The following is a 13,055-nucleotide window of genomic DNA, read 5'->3' as shown; positions in this document are numbered from 1 at the left end:
TAAACCACTCTTTACACCACCCCACTTCTGTGGCTTTAGAGCGCTTTGTGGCTTTAGCGATAAGTTTGCAATTGCTATTTGGCATGGTTTTGGGGGTTTTTATTCCCCCTTTTGGAATGGGAGTGTATCACACAGCATCCCGATGAAGTTCTCTGCAAGCGAAGTGTGTTTCCCGTTAAAAGTCATTCTCAGCTATTGATTTCAAATGTCCCAGAGAGCTTAGCTGAATTTGGCTGCAAGGAATTTGCACAAACCATGACAAACACGGGAGGTTTCTCAGAACTCAAACTGTGAAGTTTAATCTGCCCTATTGTGCTGGTACCTAAATATGTCTGGAGCTGCAGCTGGTTAAATGAAGAGTCCAGCTTCACTTTGTGTATTGTAAGCAGGACAGAATTTCACAATAGCTATGTATAACCCCTTTGTGCAGCAATCCAAGGGCTAAGGGGGCCAATTAGTCTCAAATACTGCTCAAAACAGACAGCCATTATAGAACACTGTCTGTCTTTCATAACATGCCAGCAGACATCTCGTGAGGATGGTCTTAGCTTAGTTTGCAGCCAGATTTCTACCTACCATTTTACCCCAGGGGTAAAAAGGAAAAGCTGTCATTCTGTACCATCACTCTCATGTAATCTGAGTCTGGGGGGGGAACGTTATTTATGTGAAATTCTTTCTCCTGAGAGCGAAAAAACCTGCTGCTGACCCTGACGTAAGTAGGCACAAAGCCATGGAAACCAGGGGAAGTTACACAAGGGTGCAAAACTGTTTATGGAGCCTGATCACACACTGGACCCAGTGTTGCCTGGTGGGCAGTAGGTGGGGCTTTCGGCATTTGCGTGGGAGCTCTCCAATGAGACCCAGAGGAGGACAAGGCTACAACCTTCTGGTTTTCATAACGGCATCTCCCTCCAGTAGGGTTGAGGTGTGGGTGGAGTTTGATGAAACTAAAATAAACACTGACACGCAGCATCTTGTGAGTATGTGCAGCCTGAGAAGGATAGACTGCAATAGCTAGAAGGATAAGGACAGCTTAAAACGTAAGTATGTCTACTTTCTCTGCTTTCTTAATATAATTAGCAGCTTGTGGAATGGCATGTTCTGGCTACACTTACTCGCTGCATCAGTGTAACCTGTGAAGATGCCTGCTATGCTTTCTGTCCCTTTGGCCCACGTGTTAACAGCCGCTGAAAAAGCCTAGACACCCTACAGCAATATTTATATGAAAAGATGGAAATCTCAAAGCTAAGCTTTCCTGTAGATCTAAAAACTAATTCAACTGTAAATATTTGGAGGATTCTTCTCAGTTTGTCTTCCCCCCCAAAAGCATTGTTTTATGTAATTCAAAAATATTTTGTACATGCAGTCACCAACAGTGCTGGCCACAAAGTTATAGAAGACAGAGCTGTGAGAGATCTAACCAGCAGTTAAGAAAAAATGTGTCGGGGAGGGGTTGGAATTGGCAAGTACAGAGACAAGCCAGCTCGTACAGCAGCTACTACAACAGCATGTGTTGAAACGGAGGAACATTTACTTCTCTGCTTTCTAACATACCCAGGGAGCACATGAAGAGGAGAAATGTGTTTTCTATCAAGTTGTAGCAAGGAGAAATAGCAAGTGAAGTGACAGCAAAGCAGCATCATCTTTGCCTTTGAAATGGCAATGGATAAAATAAATTACTGTAGGAAGTTTCAGTATAATTGCTCACATTTGCTTCCAATAAAATGATCGGATTCCTGCTTTATCGTTATGCTTTGATGATTTGTAAATACTATTGACAAAAAGTGTATTAGAGTACAACTGTCCAGCTTGGGACTGTGCAGCAGTCCCTGGTGACCAGTCATTCTGGTAAAGACTGCTGAAGATCTATCTTCAGGCTGGGACAGGGAAGGGGACAGTGCCTGCTTTTAACTGCTGGCATCAGTCTCTTGCTGTGTGGCTCTCTGATCTTCCCTTGCTCTAGGGTGACAACTGAAGGAGCTGCTAGGAAAAGCTCAACACGTGAGTGCTCTGTGCACTACTTATTTTAATGATTGTAAGTGAAACCAGTGCCAGCAGGGGGGGGTTGGGTGTTTTTCGGTGTGTGGTTTTTTTTTTATAAAAGCTTTTCAACCTCATAGATCCCAAAGAGAAAACTCCGTGTAGCCACCTCTAAACCAGGGTACAGAAGGGGATTAATAGTATTCAACAGTAATCTACGTGTCTTAAGAAAATGGAAACAGATACGAAGGTAGTCAGGTAGCACACGGCAGTTCTTGATTTTACAAAAGTAGCCACAGTACAAAAATAGCCATTCACAAATGTCATGTTAAAGATGGCATACCTTAAAGACTTTACCACTGGCGGTGGGACATGCTCTGAATTGCATCAGTGCACCTTTAATACTAAAAGCCCATGAAAAAAGTAGAGCCACAATTGACAGAGCAGTGGCTTCTTGTTGTGTGGGCAGCTATGAACAGTTGAGGAGGCAGAGAAATGAAAAATAACCTCAAGGTTTGTTCTGTTACCCAAGAAACATGCAATTAAGTTATACTCTAAGAAGACAAGGTACTATGATCTAAGAATCAAGATAATTGCTGAATTAACTACGTGTTGTCTTTGCAATCTGAAGTGCAAAGAACATCGTAATGTAATAGAAAGCAGAGGCTTTCTTGGGATGTAGGTTATGCACTACAATCTGCCTGGTATAGACACAAATCATAAAAGGTGGCTCCTAAAATCTCAAGACTTTTAACCAGATGTGATTATTTCACTAGTGATTTTGATTATTTTCACTTGCTTTATTTTGGGACAGTGAGAGGAAGTTGAGTGTTTTCATGTTTTCAGCTTTTTCCTTCCGTATGAAGGCTACCTAGCAGAGTAGCTACATACTCGTAAATACAGAAAATCTCATCTATCCACAGGACTCTGGGGCTAAAGGCCTTTAAGAAAGGCATCAGCTATCATGAGGCCCAATGAAGTTATGGGCACAGTCAATAACAGAATACCTATCAACACCAATACCTTCATCCAGGAGCAAATTGGCTGAACTCCTCGAGTCCTTTTTACCTATGGATTTCCACACAACTGCCACTTACAGAATCTCAACCTTCTGTTTTGCAGCCAGGAAGTGCCTTCACTTCATGGAGAAGCGAAGGCAGCTTATCCTGGAAGATGACCACTCCCACACCAGCCTAGAGGTAGCTTCTTGGACTTGGTTCTCTGTTGGTTCCTTCCAGGGCTTAAAGGATTCCAGCCCTCGTTGTATAATCATTGGGGATAAGCAGTGGAATCCAGGCCTTTCACAATTTCAGGGACAACTGCCTTTTAGAAAGCACCAGTCTCTTGCCTGAACTTTTCCAGTCACTCCTCAGTGTAGCGTTACTGAAAGGTTGGAGACCAGAGGCTGAGGAAAAGTTCTTTGACGTTAGGCAGAAAAGCCCTAGTGCTTTCTTCTTCCCCGTGTACACTGCACTGACTGGGGAGAGGCCAATGAACTGTGTCTGCCTTTCAGCTCTGGCAAGATGATCAAATCCTTCAAGCAAACGTTTCTGTCCCTGGACCTGCAGTCTCCTCGGTGGAACTCAGCAGAGACGATGGTAACCGCTAAAGGCCAGGGGAACAGAACTCTCTGCAGCCAGGGTGCTGCAGGGCTAAGGTGGATTTGGGATTCTCAGTCTGATGAGTGTGGAGGAGCTGGGAAGTGTTACTATGGTCACTGTTAACGCCAAATTGCAAAGGGGAAGAGGAACACCTATTTATAAGCTCCGAGGAGCTCAGCCTAAGCCAGAACTGCATGGCTTTGCAAGGGAGGCATCAAATCATTTCATGTTGGGGGTATGCCTTGAGTCTGCAGCTAAGAAGCTGCCCAGTGTTATCTGATTGCAACAATACTCTCATGCTGATTTTGAAAGAGTAGCTGTTAATTGATGTCATCTGTAGTATTCATCTCACGGTTACTATGACTTTTGCTACCTTTCAGGCAAAGGATTATGAACTGCGCCAGTATGAGACAGCGAAGTGGGTCAGCACAGTCATTAGGGGAGAGACACAGAAGGAGGCAATGCGCCAGGGCTTCTGGAAACTCTTCCACTACATCCAAGGGAAGAATGAGAAAGGTACGATGTGCTAATTTTGAACTGCAAGAAGCACAAATGGCAGATGAAGCTGAATACTGTAAGACAGTAGATGAGCTGCAAGACAAAGCAGCTTCACTTTCCTGGTCCAGCACCATTGTGACTCCATTAGGCCACTTTGGTTTCTGCTTTTAGGATACATCTGCATGACCCTTTACAGCAGCATTCAGGCACTGCCTTTGCTTGCGGCTTAGAAGACACTTTTTCCCCCCCCTCTCCTCTAGAGATGAAAATTGACATGACTGTGCCAGTGACATGCCTGATAAAATCTGGCTGCACAGACTTCAAGGTCTCTTTCTTTGTGCCGTTTGAACATCAAGACTCTCCACCACAGCCCACTGACTTGGATGTGTTTATTGAAGAGTGGAAGGCAGCAGCCATCTTTGTCCGGTAAGCAGCACCAGCACAGCTGATGAATGAAGGTAGCTACTGAAAGGGGTTCATCTATTAAGAGTTTGGACTACTCGTTTCTTAAAGCCAATTTTTTTTAAACTGTGGATATATCCTGCTGTTCAGAGCCTTGATTTCCAAATGCTCAATTTCTGTCAGACAATCTTTCTTATGCTTGGGTGTCTTACCAAGAACAAAGAGAAATGGCCAAGTTTTGAAACGTTGATTTTTCAGCACTCGAGTATTGCATCGAGTGGGTTTTGTAGAAATGCAGCCTACAGGATCCTCCTAGAGAACACCTAAAATCACTCTTCCAACCCCCTTTATTTGTAGTCCTAAACTCCCACAAAACCTGCATTGGCAGTTCTTTATTACAAGAAAAGCACCTAAAGCTACACTTGCCCTCTCTGCCATGTATTAAAGCCACAGGCAACAATCTGTGTCAGCTAATGCTCTCAGAATTGCAAGCAACTTGCAATTATTTTTTTTTTAAATCCTTTTAAAGTAGTATACATAGCCATACACTCCAACAGCTAGTTCTGCATACTTTACCTAATAACTGCATCTGAAGTGCTCAAAAACTGCACACTTTGCAAGCCTAACGTTTCCTCCTGTGAAAATAAAAAGCAGGGGCTTGAACTCTGAACAAAAAACTCCTCCCTTTTCACCTCTAGATCCTTTGGCGGATTTGCCTCCCCAGAGAAATATGCTGAGGAAGCTGAAGTCTTGGCCAGAACCTTAAGAAACAGAGGCCAACCATTTCATGAAGACTTCTTCTATACTGCAGGCTATGACAGTCCCTTCAAGCTCTTTAACAGGCACAACGAAGTATGGTATTTTAAAAAGTAATATGGTGGGAGGGGAATATTAAGAGTCTACTCATCAGCTCTGGATGAAAACAGAGCTTACTAACAGCTTTTGCTTTAGTGCAGAAGAGATTTAATTTGCACATGGACACAGAATCACATCTAATTTTCTATTCTGGCTAAAAACATTTCAACTCTTTCTACAAGATGTAATTTAAATTCAAGTAGATTGTACCTTCTAGAGTGGGAGGGAGATTGAAAGGTTCTAGGGAACACTAATAATCTGAAAATATTCCTGCAGAACAGTTTGGATGTCTAGTTTTACTTCTCATTAGAAGTGCTACAGCAAGTGTTATGGAGAATGAGTTCTCCATACAGCTGACTTTTCCCATATTGAGATCACTCCTGAGACAACAGAAAGATGGGGAAGTGAAATGAATTTTTCAAAGAAACCTACCATTAATGACTTTTGGGAAGCAGCAGTACCTTAGCAGGCCCTAGTGCCTCATAAGCAGTAACTTTTTTTAAGTAGTATTATTATATAATCCCCCACCTCTCCACTCAACTGTTTTTTCTCCTCATGGAGGCTGGATGCTGTCTTGCTCCAGACTAATGCCAGTGACCAGATTAGACTAAGAGTCCAGTGGAAAAGGGTTAGCAGTGTCAAGCTGTATGCTTATTCTGTGCACATCATCTGTACCTGAACATTAATACCAGACTTACTAGTGGCCTGTAATTTTAGGAGCAAATACACAAGTAGTAGTCTTTAGCTCTCACCTACAAAACACTAATTACTACTTGAATTATTTAGCTTTGTCTAGATCCTGGTATTGGTCAGGTCAACTGCAGTCTGCACACTAGCAATATCTGACACCTAAGCTAAGACACTCACAGGACTAGCATTTAAACTAGTTTAGTTCCTGCTCTAAATCAAGCGTTTGAAACTTTTCTAAAGTAGCCTAGATCTGTTTTACAGCAAGCTCTTCAAGTCAGAAAGCAATTCACAACAACAGGTAGAATTTACAAATTTTTATTGGTTCCAGTCAGTATCAGGCAAACGTTACCAGTGTTGTTAAAAAAGCTTGGCTCTTTTAATGCTGTTCATGCAAGTGTAACCCATTATTCTGCAATCTTCCACCTATTAAGACAGACATAAGAACCATTATAAGGCACCAAACCAGCACAAGAAGCTTGCTGGGAACAACTCAGACCTTAGATTTTCATCTCTGTTCAGAGAGAGAGTTCAGGCTAAGGTTATCATCATTTGTTCCAGCAAATAAATTTCATTATTACTACAGTTACACTCACCTTCTCAGTTCTTCATACAGTAGTTTCAAAGTTGCCTCCTCACCTAAAAGCAAGAAAACACAATTAACATACACAGTAGCACAACTGCTAGAAGCTCCACAGCAGCTTTGTAACCTCAGAGAAAAGTGGAACGGAAATTGTAATATCACAGTAATTCATTTGGCAGAATCAAGTTTCATCAGTGGCTACAAATATTCCCAGAAGTTTTTAAGCAGAATTCATCTGCTGTGTGGTCTTACCCAATGAGGTTGCAGACAGCACAGTCCCTTCCTGAGAAAGGAGAGAAGTTGTTTCAGAATAACAGACATCACTATATGCAAGTTTATTTATCTATGAAATTCTATTCACCAAACTAATTTTACCTACAAGGAGGCTGCATTTCAGCTGGCAACTGACAAGAACTTCAACTTGCAACACCCAAATAGGATATACAAAGCTTACAAATACCAACTGAATTGGAAATACAGAATTACTAACATTGGAAGAATCTGTCTCTCCCCAACAGAAAGTTGTATTCAATGAGTTTTAATACCTAAAATGCAAGTCCCATTGAAAACATCTTGAAAACCTATCCTTAAAGTGAGAACCAGTCTGTTGGAGGAAACAAATTTGTACAGCAATCATCTAGAACTTGATCCATCCTTTGTGTACAGCCAGCATAACCAAGATTAGCAAAAATTACTGAGTAGTGACAACCATGGCATATAGGGTTGGTGGTGTTTTCTTTTTAATTCAAGAGTGCAGCATTATAGTCAGTTCACAAAATAGCCAGATACGTCAGAGTTATGATAGGAGTTTTGTTTGCTGCCATGTATTCTGCTGTACATTATCAACACTGTATTGGCCAAGCGGTCTCCACTGATTCAGCTCCTTTACTATTTCCATTGCGTGAAGACATCCAGCAATAAAACCCCAGTTTTCAGTCATTGAGGCCACATCTTCTGTTCATACAAACAGAACTCTACATAAAGTTTACCACTGACTACAGTTCTGGAATTGTCAGGGTATCGGCTCAGAAAGAGCCCTTGCTTTTCAAGTCAAACTCAGAACTACATAGAAGTGCATTCTTGCTTCAAGCACATCATGTTTATTCCCACAGTAGCTGAGAGCAGGAGAATCAGAATACAATACAGGAAGATAAATCAGATCTGTTATAGGCCTTATTTTAGGCACCACTACCTAGGCATTTAGCACAAAGACAATATTCCAGTAGTTATCAAACCCCATGTACTCTACACTTACCTCAGATGTAAGTTAATCTTGTTCCTCACACAAACTCCCCACAAGCTTCATTCTGTAACACATGAAATTTTATTAACACACTCTCCTTGGCAGTGCTTCAAGAGTTAGTTTGAATGTGGGTACTGTTTCAGCGCAAGAGTCCTCCTCAGCCTCTTTCAGAGAGATTCCCATTGCTTAGAATTAATCATCACAAACAGTACATGCTTAGAGAAGCTTAATGTTTTGTTACTTTTGTTTCTCCTTAGAGGAGGACCTGACCTCAGCATGTCAGACCTTATCCCCCACAACATCTCCATTCACATCACGTAAAAGCTCTGATCTAGCCATTGAGACAAATAATTTACCACATTACTTCAACTACTGAAGATCAGTGCTACTCCTTGCAAGAGCCCACTACTTAATTTAACCAGCAAAAAGTTAACATAGTAATTAATTGTACTGGCTTTGGTTAGCACAAGCCCTGCGCTGCCAGGTTACCACACATTCTTATCAACTAGAAACTCAAGTAGTCCATGGCAGTTACATAGTTCAACTGGTCCATACTAGTTCTCTTCCATTACGGAAACCAGTTAACATTTTCAAGTAGTTAAAAAAAATCTTATGGCAACTGAGAAGCAAGCAGCTTACCAAGAAAGAGCTTTCTGTCACAAAGTATCCAGCAGTTCTCAAATTCTCAAATCTAGGATACACACATAAGAATGAAATCAGTCCAATTCTGATGTTACTCTAGAGCCTCATTATGACTTCCAGAAACTCCTTTGTCCATTACTGTTACAATCATCACTGTATCTTATCACTGTCTTTGGTCACAAAGAATGAGATTCAGTACCTAGCACCTTGGGTAAGTGAACCCTGCAGGCTGCTGGTAACCTGTGATCTATTGGTAGAGCTAAGAAAATCCTCAAGGAACCTTCTTAAGGCTGCAGCTACACCGCAATTAGAGGCCAGCATCTAGTAACTTCCCCATCACCTATCACACAGTTCTGACTAGTCATATGCATTTGCTGGCAACTTACTTTTGCTGGTAGCACCACCAACTGGATCACTTCACAGCTCCACCGCACCAGCCCTGGAACAAAGCAACGCATCAGGACAGCGCACAAGCAAGCGCACAAGTACGAAATCTAGTCAGGTGCCTGAAGTCAGATAGAGCTAATTGCAGACCTCCATGATTGAAGTCAAGGTAGTCACATCTCATCACACAGGCAGCTCACATTGTCAGTCACTGGACAGCTATCTGCTTTAGGCTAAGGTTGCTATGGACAAGAGGGCAAATACACAAATAGTGCTATCAGAGCAACTTCAGGAGCTCACAGGCACACAGTGAAGAGTTTAGCACAGACCAGCCTGTCAAGGCTGGGCCTCATCCAGCAGTTCTCCCCTTAAGCATCCTTCTCTTTTGGACAAGATGCAAGCAGCAGCCAACATTGGCCTCTTGCACCTCCCTCCCAGCTTACATGCCGTTAAATACTTCATTTCTAGGCATTTTTGTTTATGCCAATACTTGCACAGTTGGTACTTACATCACAATGAGAAACACATTGGAAGCCTGCAAAGGAAAAGTTGCTATTAGATAGGGTCTAGCAGAAAGTTTTAGTGTAAGAGCAGTTTCGGTGAAATACTGTATCAGCGTTTAGTCAAGTTTTGTCCTCATTGGGATCAGAGACCTGATTCAACATCATCTACAGCAGCAGACTGCAACACCCCCATCCCCTTTCACAAAAGAGCCCTAAAGCCATCTCCCAGCACTCTGCCCAACACCCTTGAGATCATAATTCCTCAACTCCAGAGACTGCTGGAACTGCAGAAAGGAGCAAACCTCTAAATTGCAGAGTTCAGTGACATGAACTTTGTGTAAACATGTAAGTTGGCCTAAACTGGGAAAAGCATTGCAGATACTAAATTCATAGTACTGCCATGTTCATGATTCAAGGCATTTAGTCTCAACAGGCACATCCTAGAAATCTTTGACAATGCAAAACAATTACTTAATGCTTTTATTGCAAAGCTTAGGGGATCTGAAGGCACAGTTAGGGTACTAGTATCTTTGCTTCAGATTCTCCAGAAACAAAGTGGATTTGCAGACCCTCTTATCTCCAAAACCAAACTCCCAAGCTCAAATGCAGCATCCATCTAAAAAATGTTTTTCAATTACCTTCAATTAAGAAGGCCTTGTCTTCACCAGCATCAGTAACAGAGGAAATAGCTTCTCACACTGGAGGCACAGGTATCCTCTGTCTAGGGCAGTCTGCAAAGCAACAGAACACTTACAGAACTTGGAGCACTAACGCCAGATCAATCAAGATTTTGTGTTACTGAAATAGCAAATTTATTCTGCTGTATTTGTGTTTAATTTCGCAAGCACAGCCTACTCTATCCTACTAAATTTTTAATGTTTAGCCCATTTACTAACCTTCTGAGACAAATTTTCAAAACATTTTCCACAGGAATTGTCTGTCAAACTTAGCCTAAGGTACAGGAGGCTGCATCAGATAGGAGCGAAAGACAGTAACAGCGTGATCACCACGGGTTATCTGCTGAACTATGCTATCATCACACACAGCCTTTTCACACGTCAGGGATATAACTTAGTTTTTACAGATGCAGGCAAAACTATATTTACCTTGCACGCTTATAGCTTCATCTCCAGTGCCTGCAACAAAAGAAAAAAAATCAGATTCCCTTAGCCTTCATGGCCAAGCCTACACCTCCTAGCAAGAGATCACAAGAGCTAGATACATCAGATAGGAGCGAAAGACAAAATTATTCTTCACAGGATATTCTGCTGAACTATGCCATCATCACTGTATCTGCTCTGGAATAATAGTACCAAACAATTGCCTTTTGTGACAGCTTTGAAAAATTTAAGTTCTCCAAACAGAACACCAAGAAATATTCAGGAGTTTTTGAATACTAGCAAGGATCAATTGTTTCTGCATATGAGTGGAAATTAATCCCAAAGTAATTACCTCCCATTTTACACATCCCACCCTTTCCACTGCAGTGTTTCAGCAGCTCCATGGAAGAAACCCCTACACAGACTACACAGTTCTCACCGGGTGATGTTTCTTCTGCAAGTCTTTCCAAGTGTACAATTCAAATCCTGGAAGGAAAAACAGCTTATGAACAGTATATTCAGAAGTCAAAACATCAAGGGGAATTCTAAGTTGTTGTGCCTCAGAGGGAAGTTATGGTGGTAAAAGTGCTCATCATTCTCTTGGGTCAAGAGTAGCAAATAACTGTCATCATTGTGGCACCAGAGGGAAAACTTAGCTCAGGGAATAAAGTCTGCCTACTGATGTTATTAGAACAAAAGATGCTGTTTAGACAGACACTAAGCACTTTTTACACTGAATTTTCTAGAAGTATTTTTTACCTTGTGAAGTAGCATCAAGTCTCCATATTCGGTGACAGGTCTGGAATAGATACAACAGTTTCAGACACTTGTAGAACTAAGGGAAATACCTCTGGCACTGACACTAAGCACAGAAAAAAGCCTCAGCACCGAGTTTTCAGAAATCACTTCTGTCCACTACTCTTATACTGAAACCATCATAGGCTCCGGTTTAGTTATCAGTCCTGATAGTTACAGGTTCTTTTTGAAACATTCATCAGGCACTTATCTCCAAACAACAAACTAACTATTGTTACAGAGAGTGAAACAGCAGTAATGAAGGAAAAAAGGCATCTACAGTACTATCGTAGTCTGGTTATAGCATGATTAGTGGCTCAGAAACAACAGGGGCCTCACATCCGCTTTCCAGTACAAAGACAGACCTGACTCTTCCTGGTAGAAGAATGAGGACTGCTTGAGGAGACACGACAAGCAATTGCTGGATTACAAACGCTGGTCCTATCATTTCCTGAGCTACAAGAGCTCTCCAGGCTAGTTGCTCTAAGTGTACCTATACACTAATTCTCAATTTAAACTCCATATTTCAGAAGCAGCACTTACCTGTTTCGGAGCCATAAGAGGGAAGAGTGTAGTTGGTGCATCTTAAACTGAAAACAAATGAGTATCCATTAGTTTTTCTTCTTCTAAGAATGAAGATGTTACCGCCACACATTCTCTTTTGAAAAATGCAAGTAAAACTCAAAACAATGCTCTGAGCCTTACAGCAAAGCTCTCCCTGAAGCAATCTACACTTCAGCTCTTTTGAGAGACAAGGCCACAAAAATAATTGCTAGCCCATATTTTCAAGCAGGACAGAACCACTAAAATTCTTAGTTTTCTACAGCTTCAATTCTACCGTATACTAGTCAGTTCTAGTGTATACTAGTGTATAAGCACCAGGTCAGTCCTGCAGCCATTACCTCCGTTTGGCTGCCCAGAAAGGACCGCGTGGTGTTTCAGCCATGCCAGACGCACGCTATTCCATGCCCAGCTCAGATATGTTGGTATTCATCACCCTCTCAGATGTCCCTACCAACATAGTTTTCATCACACGCAGGCACATGGAAGCCCAAGTGAGCTATCATACTGCTCTGTCAACATGGGGCCTTTAACTGTAACACTTAGAAAGCTAACTACTACCCAGAGCACATGATACCGGTAAGGCCGTCACCTCATTTACCAAGAAACGATTCTGCAGGGGACAATCTCCACCTTCCCCCCAACGAAAGGGCTCTCCCCAGCCAGGCATCTGCTTCCGAGCATCAACTTGCTGAGGAGCAGGCGACCCTTAACCCTAGCACAGCACTTACACTCTGTGCACGCAACACTTCCCATTTACCGGTGAAAACTACCTTCCTAAAAGCCTAGTGCAGAATAAAAAGGAAAAAAAAAAGAGAAACCTAAAGCTAATCTCTGCAGCTGCCACACACCACTCGTCATCTTCCAGGAGCATTTCTCGTGGGAAAATGACTTCTAGACGAGACCCCGCCGTGCGGGCTGCTCCCCGCTTCTCACCAGGCTCCCTCGAGCTCTCACCCCATCAAAACCGAGCCCAGGCCGCAGGCTCAGCGTCCCTGCCGCGCTCACATCCAGGTCACTACCCGCTCCTCCCCACAGCGCCGCGGGGCGACGGGCCTCAAGGCAAAGCCACAGGCCTGCCATCTCCGCGGGGCCTGCGCTGGCCTCCCGTTCCCGCTGCCCGCATGGGGGCTTCACGGGACCCCCTCTCCCACACGACCCCCTGTTGGGCTCTCCGCTCCCTGCCCTCCCTCCCCCCCGGGCCGCCACGAGGCGGAGTCC

General features: G+C 42.8%; 1 protein-coding gene and 1 long non-coding RNA gene across 5 annotated transcripts; one reads left to right on the top strand and one right to left on the bottom strand.

Annotated features, from left to right (window-relative positions):
• The first annotated feature begins 928 nt into the window (after positions 1–928).
• Positions 929–5,454, top strand: HEBP2 (heme binding protein 2). Its single transcript, XM_009324631.1, has 5 exons — positions 929–1,040; positions 3,494–3,578; positions 3,962–4,097; positions 4,340–4,505; positions 5,180–5,454. Exons 2-5 carry the CDS (start codon positions 3,504–3,506, stop codon positions 5,352–5,354), a joined length of 552 nt encoding a protein of 183 aa, XP_009322906.1. The 5' UTR covers positions 929–1,040; positions 3,494–3,503; the 3' UTR covers positions 5,355–5,454.
• An 871-nt stretch (positions 5,455–6,325) lies between these two features.
• LOC103917489 lies at positions 6,326–12,329 on the bottom strand. Of its 4 annotated transcripts, none has more exons than XR_663626.1 (13): positions 12,176–12,329; positions 11,817–11,863; positions 11,238–11,277; positions 10,918–10,964; positions 10,485–10,514; positions 10,017–10,109; positions 9,385–9,410; positions 8,878–8,930; positions 8,489–8,540; positions 7,862–7,913; positions 6,859–6,889; positions 6,620–6,662; positions 6,326–6,449 (listed from the first exon to the last, which is right to left on the bottom strand). It is a non-coding gene; the product is annotated as an uncharacterized LOC103917489 (long non-coding RNA). The 4 variants fall into 4 exon arrangements; XR_663625.1 differs by having other exon boundaries at positions 6,859–6,885; positions 7,858–7,913; positions 12,176–12,327; XR_663628.1 differs by lacking the exon at positions 8,489–8,540.
• Positions 12,330–13,055: the final 726 nt, after the last annotated feature.

Source organism: Pygoscelis adeliae, unplaced genomic scaffold, assembly GCF_000699105.1.
Source record: "Pygoscelis adeliae isolate BGI_AS28 unplaced genomic scaffold, ASM69910v1 Scaffold126, whole genome shotgun sequence".
Taxonomy (NCBI): Eukaryota; Metazoa; Chordata; class Aves; order Sphenisciformes; family Spheniscidae; genus Pygoscelis; species Pygoscelis adeliae.
Note: the sequence above shows the minus strand (reverse complement) of the source record. Positions and strands in the feature narration are given on the sequence as shown.

Coding starts and splice junctions, on each gene's coding strand:
- HEBP2 (XM_009324631.1), top strand. CDS start 3,504: ATGATCAAATCCTTCAAGCAAACGTTTCTGTCCCTGGACCTGCAGTCT. Junction 3,579..3,961: donor GGAACTCAGCAGAGACGATG/GTAACCGCTAAA, acceptor GCTACCTTTCAG/GCAAAGGATTATGAACTGCG. Junction 4,098..4,339: donor CCAAGGGAAGAATGAGAAAG/GTACGATGTGCT, acceptor CCTCTCCTCTAG/AGATGAAAATTGACATGACT.